The following is a 16,538-nucleotide window of genomic DNA, read 5'->3' as shown; positions in this document are numbered from 1 at the left end:
TACAGGCATGTGCCACCACACCTGCCTCATTACTTATTTTTAAAAGACAGTGTTTTGTAGTCAAAGTGAATACACATTCATGGTAGAAAGGATGTATAACCAAAAGATCATAAAGTAGGAATCACCTGAAATCTCACCATCCCCAATTGTTCCTTTTTAAAAATTTTATTTTTAGTTGCAAAAACTTGTATCTCTCTGTAAAGCACAGTGTGAGGTTCTGATATATGTGCCATTATGGAATAGCTAACTAAATAGTTAACACATCCATCACTCGCATACTTACTGATTGTACCCTTGAAACTTTGTACCCTTCAGCAAACATCTTAGCAAATACTTAGTATTTTTTGGCTTATAGCATTGAATGTGCTGTATAATCTGTGCTTTTGGCAGGTGCTCTTCACGGGGTTCTCAGTTCCTTTTTTCTAAGAGGTTCATTTTTTGAAAAGTTATGAGAGTGTATTTAATTTTCATTTTATTGAATCTTTTTTTCATACATTTGTTGAAATGGTCATACTTTATCCCCTCTTGTAGTCCTTCAGTGTCGTAAAGTCTGTGATTTTCCTCCCCGATGTTCAGACACCCTCATGACCATGGGATAAGCCCAGTGTTGTGTTTTTAAGTCATTATTAGATTCATTTTACTGTCTTTGTTTCTTTGTCTTCATTTGTGATTGAGCTGGGTCTGAATTTTCCTTTCTTGCACAGTTAACATTTATTGAATTTCCATCTCCGTGCCACATTCTGTGATATGACAAGTAGACTGTTCATATTTTTTTGACTCTGCATTCTTTATGGTAGTAAATAGACATCCCACAGCTTACCCTTTTGAGTGATGTGATATTTTAGCACATTATGGAGCTGTTCTTTCCAGTGAAGCTTTGAAAGTTTGTTTTAAATTCTTCAGGGATCAAGTCAGTTGGTTTTATTTACTTGGGGTCTTTCTTAAATTAAATATATATATTTCCATGAAGCACAGTTCAGTCCTTTAAAAACAGATCATTCTTAACAAATGGTTTCTTTGTTTTTCATGAACAGAAGCCGCCAAACGTTGAAAGTCAGAGAGCACAGTGTATTGGGACCCTATGTGGATGGACTTTCTAAACTGGCTGTCACAAGCTACAAGGTAACAATGTCCTTTCTGTGAACTAATTTTTGTGCAGTTTTCTGTTGGATTTTTTTAAAAAACTTAAATTGATAATAGCATCACTTAGTAAATCATTGTTTACAAAGAAATCTTTAACGTGAGGTAGCAGAGTGTGAAACCAGTGAGTTAAGGTGGACTAAATGTGATGAATCTTACAGATTAAGCTTGCCAGACGTCATGGCTGTAAAACGGATGGGACAAATCTAGAAAACTGTAGACTTTACCTCATGTTGCTTTTCTGTTCTGGCTCTTTCTCACATTGCTTTTTTTTTTTCATTTATTTTTTTTTGAGGCCTTTTATTTATCATGCTGAATTTTCCTTAAACACTATTCTTTTTCACTTACAATCTTGTGATTTTCAGAGTTTTTCACATATGTATATCATTTTACTGCATATAACATAAAAATATAGTAGGATTAAGGTTTTTGAAGTATGAGTTATTTCCTGTTCTGTTCATTGTGTATCTTCATTGTCTAGAAAGTACTTGGAATATGGTACACGCTCTCCATATACATTTGAGTGAACAAATAAGAGAACGATGGATTAAACGAGGCTTTTTGTGTAAGCTGTCTAGGGGAAACTGCTCTAGGACTGGTGTGGTGGCTCCAAGATGCCGTTCCTTTCCCACTGCACATGGGGATGGTCATGCAGTGTTCTCACACTTCAAGACGCCTCTTACAGTCAGACTGTGATCAAGGCCTACTCCCTTTAAGGAAAGTGGACCGGGCAATCTGTATTGTACCATGTGCTAAAACTTAGTCATGTGGCCAAGCCTGTGTTGCAAGGGCGTCTTGGAAATGTGGTGTCTTAGCTCTACCACAGGATGCATAATCAAAGATAGGGTTCTGTTATGGGGAAGAAAAGGCTGGATCATAGTAGGCATGCACACGTCCATTTCATACATAACCATTTGTCTTGTTTCTGAAAATTCTTACATGGTTGATTATTTGCTTGTTTATTTTTGTGGTGCTGGGGATATAACCCAGGGCCTCGCACATGCTAAGCAAGCACTGCATCACTCAGCTACACCAGTGACCCAGGTAGATGCTTTTATAGCTTTCTGTTGTTAGTAGTGAAACTAAAATTCACATTGATTAACCATTTTTAGAGATTATAGCATTTTTTAAATGAAAATTCTGTGATCTGTTATGTAATGCTTTTTTTTTTTAGCAGTAAGAGCAACCAAGTAGCAAATTTGTACAGAAAATTAGTCTCTTGATGTTTTCATTTTTAAGCACAGCTATGCTAAGATGTGATGATAGTAGTAGTAATATGCTTCAGTGAGGGATTACAAGTTACTGTTATTTGTTTTTTCTTATTTTTATAATTGGATTTATTTTTAACAATAAACTTGCAGTGCTTTTATAATTTTTTTTTTGTACTGGGAATCGAACTCAGGACCTTGCATTTACCAGGCCCTGCTTTTCTAATTAAAGACACTAAGTTTTTCAAATTCCTGAAGTAGATGAGTATTGGGATGGAGTATTTGTCTATCTTGTGTGACTCAATAATGTAGCTTTTAAACTTTCCTGAGTTAAAGCTGTGACTTTCTTCTGTACCTACAAAAAATAATAAGTTTAGTTTTCGAGACAGTGTTAGCTCTTTTATTCTGTGGGGCTTAGTGTTCATTTAAAAATAAGTTATAAACTGCAAATGTGTTGACTAGAAAAATTTGTAATGCATTTCACAGTGCAGCTGAGTTACTGTTTATTACATAGACAATGAGATGTGTGTCTGTGACTTGTTTCCACTTAGGATATTGAGTCTTTGATGTCTGAAGGTAACAAATCTCGGACAGTTGCTGCAACCAACATGAATGAGGAGAGTAGCCGATCCCATGCCGTCTTCAAAATCACCCTCACACACACACTCTATGACGTGAAGTCTGGGGTAGGTGTTCATGTGCATGACCTCTTTTAGTGTCTAAAGTGCTCATTTATGTTGTTCTTGTGAGACATTAGATGAATTCAGATCGTAGCCAGACTTACCTATCAATTAGAACTCTAGACAAGAAGCAGCAACCACTTTAGTGATCTAAAAGGGGTTTAGTGTAGGATATTAGTGACTGGGGAGTTGTCAGAACACCTGAGGAGGAGCAGGTTCTAGACAGAGTCTCTAGGAATGATGCTCAGAGCCACACAGATCTGGTACCTCAGAATGGTGCTGTCTTTGAGGACCTCCTAGAGCCATGCATTCAAGGTGCGCCCCATAACTGTTGACCAGGTAGCAGGAATAAAGAAGTTGCTCCTGTCAATAAGGCTGTGTCCTAGCACCATAGAGATGGAAGCGTGTGCTGGGAAACTGTGTTGCCGGACTTGGTCTTGCCATGATCCTGCCTCCCGGCACAGAGAGCCACAAAGAACCACTTCATCTCTGTTGTCCAGTTCTTCAGCAAGAAGATCTGATGCACAGAACTTGTGCCCTTCCTAGGCCCAGACCTTGTGGGAGGTGCTGTAGAGATGTGGGCTTTAGGTCCTACCCTCTGCAGCTAGAGGCAAGGGCAAATGAAGCCATGCAGCTGACGACCTGCAGTCCCAGCTCAGCAGCCTGGGGCTTTGCCTCTGCTGGCTGGCTGAGTGCATGGAAATGCACCAGCCGATTTAGTGGAGGTTCTTCTGCTAAACAGCCAGGATTGGAAAGGATAACTTGCACTGGGGAAATTGTACTATAAAGTTACTGGATTTGATAGAACAAGTTTTTGAGTATTTGATTTGGAACATGGTGAAGAATAAGCTGAAACTGAGTCAGAGATGTTAATGCATGTGCCACACTGAGGACTTCTGTGTTGACCTGTACATTTCTGTTTTCTCTCTCTCCATGGGAAGGTTTGCATAGTATGTTATGATGCCCACCCCTTGGTGCTCAGATTCAAGTACCAGAAGCCAAAGTAATCACCCTGACATAGTGCTATATTTTGGCAGGGTTTTCATTTGCTGAAAGCATAGTTTTCTCTTTTTTTTAAACCATCACAGCAAGATTAGTGTAACAACAAAAAGTTCTTTGTTTTCTGTTTCCTTTGTAGCATAAGACAAAAAACATACTGAAGACACTTTTTTGTTTCTTTAGTCAAAAATACTTTTTATTTGGAAAGCCGAATATCTTCGGCTTTCCAAATATGCAATATTTCATTTTATGGAATATGTTCATTTTATGGAAATAAATATAAATGTATATTGTAAGGGAAAGTTTAAGAAATGATCCAGTGTATAGATTTTGTCATTGGCTTTCTCTTTTTTTGTTGTTTTGCTGCTGAGGTATAAAATATCCATTTCATGTATGTACTTCAATAAGGAAAAGTTGCACTGTGTACACATTTAAAGTATCTTAACTAAAACTAGTATAAATCTAATACCTGAAAGTATAAAATAGGCCGGGCATGGTGGTGCATGCCTGTAATCCCACCACTCAGGAGGCTGAGGCAGGAGGATCATTGTGAGTTGGAGGCCAGCCTGGGCTACAAAGTGAGCTCAAGGCCAGCCTGAACTGCAGAGTGAGACCTTGTCTCAAAAAAAGGAGTTACTATACTGTATGTGAATAAAATGATACTTTAGAAAGTGTTCTGAGCTTTTGAGGGTTACTTCTGTTGTATAAAAGTCAGATTATTGTTTTTACATCACTAAGAATATTGGTATTTTGCCTCAGGATTACTGGTAAACCAGTGCACACCTTTAATCACAGCACTCAAGAGGCAGAGGCAAGAGGACTGCTGCAAGTTCAAAGCCAGTCTGGGCTACACAGTTAGTTCAAGGCCGGTGTCAATTACATAGCGAGACTCTGTCTCAAAAAAGGAAAAAAAAAAGATGATGATGATTACTGGTAAATATAAAAATTTAAGCATAGTTTCAAATCATGTTAAAATTCATGTAAGTAGTTTTGTAGACTCTTTTTTTCTTTGCAGTACTAGGTATTGAACCCAGGGAATACTGAGCTATATCCCCACCCCTTCTTTGTTATTTTATTTTGAGACAGGGTCTCACTGAGTTGCCCAAAAAGCATGGAACTTGCAATCCTCCTGCCTGAGCTTCCCAAGTAGCTGGATTTACTGGTGTATGCCACCCCACCTGGCTCTTCTCTGAAAATTTGTACTGGGCTTCCTTCCAAATGTCTTTATTTTGAGGGCACTATTTTTCTGAGATAACTGTCACTCTGTCTGGATTAGTAGGGATCTTTTGTATCACTGCTAGATTGTAGTTTTCTTACAGTGTTCTACAACAGCACAAAATTTTGTAATAACAGCAAATTAAAAAAGGATTTAGATAATGAACCCATTCATTTGGGACAGCCTGCCCTCTGCATTGTCTGAGTGCTTATTAGTGTGTATCCATTTGCTTCACAGACATCTGGGGAGAAAGTGGGGAAATTGAGCTTGGTTGATTTAGCTGGCAGTGAACGAGCAACAAAAACTGGAGCCGCTGGCGACAGGCTGAAGGAGGGCAGCAACATTAACAAGTAAGTTTCCTGAAGTGTACTCTTCTGCTTTGTGGAGCTAATGGGAAGCCAAACAGGGGAGCATCTGTGGTTATTAACGTAAGGTGATTCTGGATTGGTGAAGGCTGCGCTGTAGTTTGGATTTACTTTGTCTTCCATGGGCCTGGGCTCTTGTTAGGCCCTGTAGAGCCGTGTGATGGGGCTGAGGAGCACAGACTCAGTTAAGTCAGGCTTCCTCAACAATGGCCCTATTGACTTTGAGTTGGGTGATTCTTTATCCTGGAGTGGGAGTATCTTGCGCATTGCAGGGTGTTAGCAGCATCCCTGACATCTGCCCACTAGATGGCACTAGTGCTCCCCCTAGCTGTGACCACCCAGACTCAGTGGCTTGCGGTTCCCTCTGGGGGCCTGCTGCCATCCAGCTGAGAACCACTGGTCCAAGGTATAGAAAAGGACGACAGTTGGTCTCATAGGCCAGCTGGTGATTGTGACCCGTGCTGCTGTCTAAACAGACACTGTACTAGCTACATTGGGCAGGCCCTTTCACTACTGCTGTTGTGTTTGTCCAAGTCCAAGAAGCTGGGACTTTATGAAGTAATATTTTGTTCACCAAGTGCTTCATGTGGTTATCTTTTCTCTCTCAAGCTAGACTGGTAGCTTCCTGTGGGCTGGAGTTTATTTGTCCTTAGGGTCCCATGAGGACGTGTATTGAGTCATTAGTTACCAACTAGAGATTACAGGACACCTCATCTAGGTGCTGTGCTGTTATTGAAATCATACAGATGTAAATTTTGCTTGTCCTAGGTTTTAATTATTATATCGTCTTGGGGCTTCTTTCTTCATGATACAGTGTTTGTTTCAATATTTGGACTTAACTTTCATTTTTAAAAAAATATTATTTGTTTATTTTTTTGTCTTTTTGAGACAGAGTCTCACCATGCAGTTCAGGCTGGCTCACTTTGTAGCCCAGGCTGGTCTTGAACTTGCAATGATCCTCCAGCCTCAGCCTCTCGAGTGCTGGGATTACAGGGTTACACCACCATGCCCAGCTGGACTTAAGTTTTATAGCTCACATTTTTATCTAGCAGTATGAAAAAAACTGGGCTAAGCATCTTTACGGCTTGACCTAGTGTTAGAGGACAGCAGGTCTTTAAGCATTTGTGTTTCCACACTGAGCAGCAGATTGCAGAACACAGTGCTGCTCGCGTGGAGGTTCAGGGGTGTTGCATCCTTGTGCTAAAATGTGACATTTGATGTGCTCCAGTTTTTGTAATATTATGGTTTGTTGCACCGCGCAGGTCCCTCACAACCCTCGGTCTGGTTATCTCAGCCTTAGCAGATCAGGGTGCTGGCAAAAACAAAAATAAATTCGTTCCATACCGTGACTCAGTTCTCACATGGCTGCTCAAAGTAAGTGTTTTTTTCCTTCCTTTCCTGACATACCTTGGTGGTTGGCAAAACAGAAGAGTACAGAGTAAACTATTAATTAGTCTTTTCTGGTTATAACTTTGTCCGTCAGTGTTCAAGTTGATAATTATTAGACTGTTAAGACAATCATAATTTTTAAGGACTGAGTACGCCCAGGTTCCTTCCTGCTATCACCACCGCGTCCCCCAGAGCCAGCATGCGCGGGGGCTGCTGGGCACACTTGAGTCGCACAGATGCCCCTGGAGCTTTGTGAGGAGGAAGAGGAACAGGGCGAATGTGATAGCTGAGTGAGTCACAGCAAAGGAGCGTGCGCTGCCTGGTGCCCTCTGCTGGGCTGCGCTCTCTGTCTCACGATCCTTTGTTCAATAGTTTGGTCCTTGTCTTTCGTTTAACTTTGCTCATGATCATTTAATTGGCTCTCACTTTCTTAGAGGTGTTGCTGAAAGATAGGAAGTAGGCACACATTCACCGATTAATTCATTAGCGCGCATGGAAGAGGTAGAAGGAGAAAGTCACCACCACGTGAAGCGCCTCCAAGGAGAGCGGAAGGAAATGCAGCCACTCCTAGGTCTTGATGGCTCAGGGTGCAGGAAGGGAGACGAGCTGCACTCCCAGGGTGTCACACTATGAGCTGTGACTTTCCCTGCAACAGAGAGGGCCCTTCCGTGGAATCAGAGCTGGGGGGCCAAAGTGAGGCTATTTCCAGGCTTTCCCCGGCTTTCCCCAGTCTTCCTAGAGGTGGTGCAGTGAAGGGGACATCAGCTGGGCTAGAGGATAGAAGTTCGAGTGACATTTATAGAGTTGCAGCGCTGAACAAAATCTTCCACTTTGTCTAATACTTTTTTCTGCTTTTTAAAATGGAGAAATGCCTGTGCATTTCTAAGTGAGAAAGTGCATTTCTGTGCATTACGTAAGTGAGCTCAAGGCTAGCCTGAACTGCATAGCAAGACCCTGTCTCAAAAAAAAAATGGAGAAATAATTTTGTGTGTCCTGTTTTGCTTTGGAACGGCTCTTTTCCTCATTGATAAGAATTTACTGAACTCTTGTTGCTCACTGTGTGAGGAGTTGACTGTAAAATGAGTGAAACACGGGCCAGCGAGCCAAGTGAGGGCACAGCTATCACCCAGGTCTGTGGGTCCAGGGAACTGCCTTTGTGAAGGGAAGTGCATTCTTTTCCCTGGTTTACACTGTCCCAGAGAATTCTAGTATTCAACTTATTAATGTAAAACCCTGCACACCGTTTCAGTGCTTTGTCAAGTGAAACCTTTATTTACATAAATAGCAGTAAGTTCTGCTTAAGTGTAGTGCTAAAACTGGATAACTTGGCCAGGGTTGGAAAATCAGGTAGGTTACTTCCTTTGGCCAGAATGCAACAAATTAGAAATTTATGACAAAAGGATAAATAATTTTTGATCATTAAAAACCATTTGTGAGTGGATAGTGCAGTCACTTTGCTCCCAAGGAGTGTGTCAGGCATTAACCTCATCATCTCACTTTTCTCCAGAAAAAATCTTGATATTCACTTCCTCAGATCATCCACAGAAACATTTCTTGATCATACATGACTGTTCCTTTGATCTGCCTGGTTTGAAAGAGAATAACAGCCGGGTGTGGTGGTGCATGCCTGTAATCCCAGCACTCGGGAGGCTGAGGCAGGAGGATCGTTGTGAGTTCGAGGCCAGCTTGGCCTACAAAGTGAGCTCGAGGCCAGCCTGAACTGCAGAGCGAGACCCTATCTCAAAAAGACAAAAAAAAAGGAGAGAGAATATACATTATCTATGTTGTTGTGCTGTTGCTACGTCAGTCTATTGCAAACAATAGGGACTGTCTTTTGTGAGTTTAGTTGGCAATCATTAATGGCCTCAGTAGTTTGAGTGGCCACCCCCTCAGCGGGGCTCTAGGAGAACCTGTTTGAGCAGAATCAGATGCCTCCCAAGGGCTTGTTTCCCGGGGCAGAAGATGAATGGTAGTTTTCCCGTTTGTCAGATGAGCAAAGGGTGCAAATCCTGCAGATGGCAGGGTCAAGCCTGGAGTACAGGGTGAGTTCACTGCCCACCTCTCTGGAGATGTGCTTGACTTGACCAGTGCGTGATAGGAAATAAGGAGGAAAAGCTGTTTGTAATACTTTGAGTGGAACGAAAAATATCTTTTAAAAAGCTCATTTTTTTCCCCCAAAGTTGACTTTTTCTGTATAATTTGGGTTATTGGAATTCCCATGTGTTAAGTCTCAGTTTAAAAAATATATCAAGTATTCATTTGACTTTCGTTGTTATTTTTTCCCTAAGTTCTTCTGTGACCTTTTTAAGATCATGTTTTACTTTTGCACCAAGATCATACATAGGGGCGCTTCTACAAAAGGATTCTAGAGCTTTCAGGTCTCTGTTGCTTTTCCTTCCCTAATTCTTGGTCTGACTCTCCCTGACCCTTGTAGGACATACATAGGATTCTCATATTCCCCAGTGTGCCTTCCACTGAACTCATACAATTACAGTTTCTTTTACAGTTTTTGCAGTATGTCTTCGTAGTAATTGTGGCGTGATCTTGGTGTTTGCATCCTTCTAAACCTGAGCCTTAGAGGATGGGTACCTTTCCAGTCACCCCCTTTTCCCTTCTTATTGACACTGCCCTAGTGGGGGCGACTTTGATCTCTTGCCTGGAGGACAGACATTGCCCTCCAGCTTTCTTAGTCAAATCCATTCCGAAGTTAGGTTGCAACATCCGTCTAAATTAAAGTAACTGTTCCCAGGCCTTAGGATCAAGTCCAAATTCTTTAACCACAGGTGACTTACAAGGCCCTTCATCCCCTGACCCCTCCTTCTAACTGTTCCCCTTTTGGTTCCTGGTGTTGTAAATTCTGGCTAAGTGAAGATTGCTCTGTGCCTTCGAGGGCTTCCTTCTTCTGGGTGCGTTCTTTCCCCCATCTCAGTCCCCTTCCATCGCCGCCTTCCCTGCGTAGTGCCTGTTCACCTGCAGGTCTCAGAGGCCACCTTCTCGGGAGTCTTCCTAACCCCAGAGCTGGCCTTCTGACCTGTCTTTGTTCTCCCCGATCACATCCTCTTTAGCCCAATTTTAGTTCTTTTCATAGAGTACTTGCCTCTTCCGCTAGATGGTAACCTACCTGAAGAGTTGAGTCATAAATAATTTCAGCTCTGCTCTGAATCAGCTTTATGATTTCAAGATGAGTCTCTGTCCTTCCTGGGTCTCAATTTCTCATCTGTAAAATGAAGTAATTTGATTTGATGAGTTCAGAGTCATTCAGCCTTAAAAAATTCTGACTTCCCAAATTAAATTTCTTTCCAGTGTCCATTTAATTTGCAGTTGCTACATTGAAACAAAGCTCATCTGATTTGCCTAATTAGGCAATTAAAGAGTAAACAAGAAGCTTTATACTTTCTCTTTGAATGAGTGCCAGCTCTTTTGTTACTATTTCCTTTTTGCCAATGGCACAAGACCATTTTTTAATATAAGCATATTGTTGCCTCATGGACAAGGGCTTTTCTCATATCAAGCATTTGCTGTTTGCCAGGTTTCTTTTTCTGAGCATAAGCTGCAGCAGGATACACGTTATTTTCCTGTGGTAGTTGCTGTTAGAAATTTTCTTCACCCATTCCTTTTTGCTGTTCATGTGGGCTGGCAGTTGCAGTAGGTGTTGGTGCTCCTGGGGAATGGAGCTGCAACCCGAGATTTAATCCATGTGATCTTCTCCCATCACATCTGACTGTAATTAATGTGTATAGGACTCTGGATGACATTTTTCTTTAAGTTGCCAAATCTGGGGCACCAGGATTGTGAGATCAATGTCTAGAAGTGAAAGAATAAAATGAACAAAGTGGCTTTTACTTCCTGAAGTCCAGATTAGTTATATTTCCTGCCTTTTCATACCTCAGAGTATATTTTCTACAATATGATTGTTTTCTTTGGAACCAAAATTTCACTGATGGTTGAGTAAGCAGACATTGTCTGTGGTTATGTAGAACTGTTAGTAATAACCTAGTATTTCTGACCCAGGACAAATTAATTTGGAGTGGTATGGGGTCATCTGACTTAATCCTCAGCTCTGAACTTTCTTTTTTAAATTTTTTATTTTTATTTTTATTTTAAAGGGAAGAAAAAGAAACAATAAAAACAATGTTATAAAATTTCAAAACCAGGGTTGTAGGAGAGTAGGAGTGTTCAGTACATTGTGCATTATCTTCAAAGTAGTTGCTCATAATACAAGATACAGGCATGAAAAACCCATCAAGCAATATAGGCATATACCTATCCTTTCAGCGAGCTAAGAGCAATTAGGGGTATATCTATCTTAACTATCTTCTGTGTGTGTGTGTGTGTGTGTGTGTGTGTGTGTGTGTGTGTGTGTTTCCTTTCCTCTTCTTTTCTCCTTTCCCCTATTCCAGTTTCTCTTTCCTTTTGAGCATTTTCTTCCCATTTCACCATAATGATTGTACACATTGGGTCTTATTTACTGTTTCAGCTTCTTACCCTAGGGAGACAATACGATATTTACGCATGTGAGACTGATTTATTTCACTTATAAGAATGGGCTCAAGTTGCATCCATTTCCCTATAAAGTATCAAGATTATCCTTCTTTATAGCTGCATAGTACTCCATTGTATAGAAAGAACACATCTTTTTTATCCATTCCTTGGTTGATGGGCATTTGGGTTGTTTCCAAGATTTTGCTGTTACTTCGTGTGTATTGTGGGTAGTTGTAGAGCAGTGGAGATGTTAATGGATTTAAAAACAGCATACAGACGGGCAATAGATTATTATTCAGTAGACTAGTTCTGAATTTTTAGGCAGGGTATTTAACCTCTTTTGTCAGAACAAGCTTGTTTTTTCATTGACACAATGGAATACTAATAATTGATTTTACAAAAGCCTGAAAACTTAAGTAAAATTAAGTATGCACAAAGATTGTATAAATCAGATTGCTATAGCAGATTTTATATAAATTGAAATTGTAATGACTTTATATCTTCAAAACTAAGAATTTTCTTGTAGGTTAATGCTACCCAAAAGTAGAGTTAGCTTTTCTGTAATCTAGTGAATTACCTGTTACTGGCCTCAGATATTTAAAAAAAAATCTCCCTCTTAATGCTGTCCTTGAACTCACTGATACAGCCTAGACTGGCCTCCAGCTTGTGGTAGTTAGTCCTCCTGCCTCAGCCTCCTGAGTGCTGGCTTCAGAAGTGTGTGCCATCATGCCTGACTTTTCTCTTTTTACTTGAGAATCTATTACTCCGTGACGTTCTGTAATGTAAAAGGAGTCCATCCGTCTGTTCATCTGTTCTTCCTTCATTTCCTTCTCCTTCTTGCCTCTGTCTCTGTCTCTGTCTCTATCACCTAATTCTTGTCAGCCTGGGGCAGTGTATTGCTGTGTATAAGTAGTTCTCTATTGTTCTCTAGCACATTCCTAGAGAACTTAATAGCAGGGAATAGCAGTCGTTTATCTCTGCAGTTCCTAAGTCAGCTGAACAAAGTGGGCGGCTGGGGTCTCATGTGGCTGCAGTCCAGAGTCAGCAGGGGCTGTGGGCGTCTCAGGCCTGGACCGGAAGAGGACACCCGCTTGCTTACACAGTTGTGGGCAGGCTTCAGATCTGCTTCCACACCACTCCTGTGGGTGTCCTCCTAGGGCCCTCTCACTCGTGACAGCTGGCTTCCTCCAGAGCAGAGACGATGCCCAAGACAGAAACCACCATCTCATTTTAATGGTACCTCAGAAGGGCTGTGCCATCGCCTCCACTGTATTCTTGTCATTATAGGATGGTCAGTAAGGGCTGGCTACACTCATGGCGAGGGAACAAACCAGGTGACAAATCCCAGGAGGTAGGGATGGGGGCCGTCTTACAGGCTGCCTGCCACAGACGGGTCACAGCCATTCTGTTGTGTGGTCACGTGGAGCAGGGGGAGCTTGATGTGCCAATTCCAGTTTTGAATTTGAGATACATCTTTTTTTCCCCTGCATTGACTAGCCTGCCTCTCTCCCTCCCTGTCTTCCTTTTGCCCTTGGTTCCGTCCTTGACTGAATCTAGGGCCTTGTTTATGCTGAGCAAATCCTCTACCAATGAGCTACACTCCCAGCTTCCTATCTCAGTATTTTTTTTTCTTCTGAAGTAAAAGTAGTTTGTTTATTTTGTTGGAAACCAGTTCCAAAGCCTGTTTCCCTGGACTTACCAGTTCTAGTACAATAAAGATGAGAAATGAGTATTTTATCTCAGTGGCCTTGTCTGAATATGAAAGCCATTGTGTGGACCAGGGTTCTCTCCAACCCCTGGACCATAGACGGCTGTCACTGGCCTGTTAGGAACCAGGCCGCACAGCAGGAGACAAGTGACTGGTGCAGGAGTGAGGGATCGAAGCTTCATCTGTATTTGCCGCTGCTCCACACGACTGGCATCGTGGCTTGGTCTCTGCCTCCGGTCAGATCAGTGGGGCATTAGACTCTCACTGGAGCTTGAACCCTGCTTGGTTGTTCACTCCCCGGCCCCAGGCCCTGGAAAAACAGTCTTCCAGGAAACCAGAAGGGTGGGGCCCACTGGGGTGCGTGGTCCATGAAGCCTAGGTTAGCAGTTTCTGCCAGAATAGTAGTAGCCCTATGGACGGGAAGAAATGCAGTTTTTGCAGTGTGCCTTTTGTCTTGGGATGCTGTGATTGTGCCTGTGTCTTCAAAGCAGGACAGCTCCTTAGGGGACAGGCTGGTACCAGCGGGTGTGCAGCAGGAAGATCTCAGGCGGTCACTCCTTGACTAGAGGCCAGATAGCATGTGCTCACGAATTTCTCCAGGGGAGGTGTAGGCGTTTAGAAGTCCTTCTCATGCGGAGTAGTCTGCTCACTAATGTGCGCCTGTTAAGTGGGACAAGTTGATTTAGAATTAATTAATTATTACTCATTTTTGATAGGACCGGGCCATGGGGGCCGCATACAAACCTGGGGCCGCATACATGCAGGGCAAGTGCTATAAAGCAGCCCTCAGCTGTTTTTTGCTTTTTCTTTTTGAGACAGGATCTTAGCAATTTCTCAGGCTAGCTTTGAATTTGCTTCCTTCCTGCCTCATCTTCCCAAGCGACTGGGATTATAGGGTTGTATTGCACTGAGGTTAGAATTAATTTTTTAATTGCACCCAGGTTAGAATTAATTAAAGTGAAATAAATCATTCAATTTTCCTGTCTTTTCTGAAAAAAGCAAAGTTCCCTTTTTCAGAGAGGTAGCTTGGGAGGGAAGAAACAGTCTGGACGGGAGTCTGTGTCCCTGCATGTGAGCCCCAGCTTTGCCCTTAAATATGTGTTCGGCCTTGTCAGTTTTTCTCTTGCTGACTCAGCTTTCTCATGTGGGGTCTTCCGACTCTAAACTATTACCCTACTCACTTTTCTCCCCTCTGGCAGGACAGTCTGGGGGGAAACAGCAAGACAGCCATGGTGGCTACAGTGAGCCCAGCAGCTGATAACTACGACGAGACCCTTTCCACTCTGCGGTACGCAGATCGAGCCAAACACATTGTTAATCATGCCGTGGTGAACGAGGATCCCAATGCCCGGATCATCCGGGATCTCCGTGAGGAGGTGGAGAAGCTCCGGGAGCAGCTGACCAAGGCAGAGGTATGAGGCGTGCACAACTTCCTCAAGCTAGGGCTTGAATTGTTTCTCGTTGGCCGTAAGTGAGGAAGATGCTACTAAGAATCTTTGAATTTCTCATGGGAAGGGAAGTTTGAGCTGAGTATTAAATAAAAGAAGGTTGTCCTGTTGGAAACGTTAGAGAGGCTTGGAGAGATTAAGAAAGATTATAGAAGAGAGTAAAGGGAGTTGAGAAAACATTCCTCTCCATTTCCATCTGGGCAGCAGCTGTGAGAAAGGCATGACGGGACAGGGAGAGGGTGCGGAGAAGAGAGTGTGTGCCGCGTAACTGCGGTGCGGAAGATGGGACTGGGTGCAGAGGAACTGAAGGAGGTACAGTTACTTTTCCTCTCATTTGTGAGCGAGCAGGAGTCAGAACAGAGGCCTTCCTCACTTGAATCATGTTACTATCCATATTAATAATTTTAGTTTTTTAATAATTTTACACTGTGGGCTAATTGTGTGTGTAGAACAGTAAGCTGCGTTATAAGTGAAATACCCAAATACTTCACGTGGTAGCACTGCTTCACCCGTCTTCTGTGTTCTGTGTACGCATGGTGTTTATGTTTCATTCCTGGATTTGAAAACCTGCACAAATGGGGCTTGGGATTTAGCTCAGCGGCAAAGCGCCTGCCTGGCAAGCGCAAGGTCGTGAGTTCGGTTCCCGGCACCGGAGAAAAAAAAAAAAAAAAAAAAAAAAAAAAAAAAAAAAAGAAAACCTGCACAATTCTGTCCTGCAAGCGAGTGCTCCACCATTGTCAGACAGGATTTCCTATTTGCTGTTTCTTCTTCCTGGAGCTGGCACCAAAGCCCTCTTCCTCTAACCCAGTGTTTTGATCATAGACCAGTAAAACAGTCAAAGTAGCTGACCATGGTTTTGCCTGTTCACCACTGTCTTTTTATTTATTTATGTTTTTACAGGAGTCATTTTACAATTCATCATGGCCCTTTGGAATTTTGTCTCTGTCTTCCTGGTATTAATAACATCAGGTTGCAACATGCACACATTTATTCTGTATGTGCTTGAATACATTCCTTTAAGTCACCAGTAGAGATTAAATCATGTGTGTGAATCTAGATATATAATGTATTGGAATTTAGACTAACAACCCCAATAGCTTTATGTGCTTATCTCCTTAAATGTGATGAGGTCTTTACAGTAGGACAGAGGAAAGGGAGAGGGAAAGTAAGCCTTCTTTTGGAAGGCACTGTGGGCGAGCTGACGGCCTGGTGCTCACAGTGACTGGGTGTCAGCCAGGTCAGCGCTGGCTCACCGTCTCAGGCAGACGAGACCTCAGCGTGCCACAGCCCCGCGCAGAGGCAGGGCCCACCTTTGTTCTTCGAGAGTTGGCTGATTGCTTTTGCAGGGCGCTGTCCAGACCTTTCATGAAGCAAACGTTTTGGTTATAGGCAATGAAATCTCCAGAGCTAAAAGACCGGCTGGAAGAATCTGAGAAGCTAATCCAGGAAATTTCTGTGACCTGGGAGGAAAAATTAAGAAAAACAGAAGAGATCGCACAGGTTCGTGTTTTCTAATTGAGCCAGAGGTGGTGTTTCTCTGGTTCCTTTTTGATTTGCATCTTTGCTCTTGGCAAATCTAGCACTAAGAATAGCAACCCAGATCCCAGAGCGTCTGTGTGTTACAAAAATAATTTGAAGGATAAAGGAAGCATAATTGCAATGGTTTGTTAGGTAAGAAATAATCAGTGTTTTTAATATCAGTAATATTAACTTCTATTATTTATTTATTTTTTGGTACCAGTAATCCAATTCACAACCTTGTGCTTGCCAGGCAGGCACTGTGCTGCTGAGCTATATCCCCGGCCCAATATTAACTTTTAAAAAAATGAAGTAACTACTTGTAGCTTCTGGCTCTTGGGTACTTCATTCTTTTAAGTACCTTGTAGACCTAAAGAACTTACGA

The 16,538-nt window shown here is 42.2% G+C and overlaps 1 protein-coding gene across 1 annotated transcript; it reads left to right on the top strand.

Annotated features, from left to right (window-relative positions):
- Positions 1 to 1,034: 1,034 nt before the first annotated feature.
- LOC102012491 (kinesin-like protein KIF13B) lies at positions 1,035 to 16,165 on the top strand (the record flags this gene model as incomplete). Its single annotated transcript, XM_005415115.2, is given in 6 exon segments — positions 1,035 to 1,122; positions 2,900 to 3,034; positions 5,481 to 5,593; positions 6,871 to 6,982; positions 14,387 to 14,599; positions 16,025 to 16,165. Coding segments are annotated over 6 exon segments (787 nt in total), but the record flags the coding sequence as incomplete, so codon positions are not given.
- Between the last annotated feature and the right edge of the window lie 373 nt (positions 16,166 to 16,538).

This window comes from Chinchilla lanigera, unplaced genomic scaffold, assembly GCF_000276665.1.
Source record: "Chinchilla lanigera isolate Chin_1 unplaced genomic scaffold, ChiLan1.0 scaffold00401, whole genome shotgun sequence".
Classification (NCBI taxonomy): domain Eukaryota; kingdom Metazoa; phylum Chordata; class Mammalia; order Rodentia; family Chinchillidae; genus Chinchilla; species Chinchilla lanigera.
This window is presented reverse-complemented; position numbering and strand designations above follow the sequence as displayed.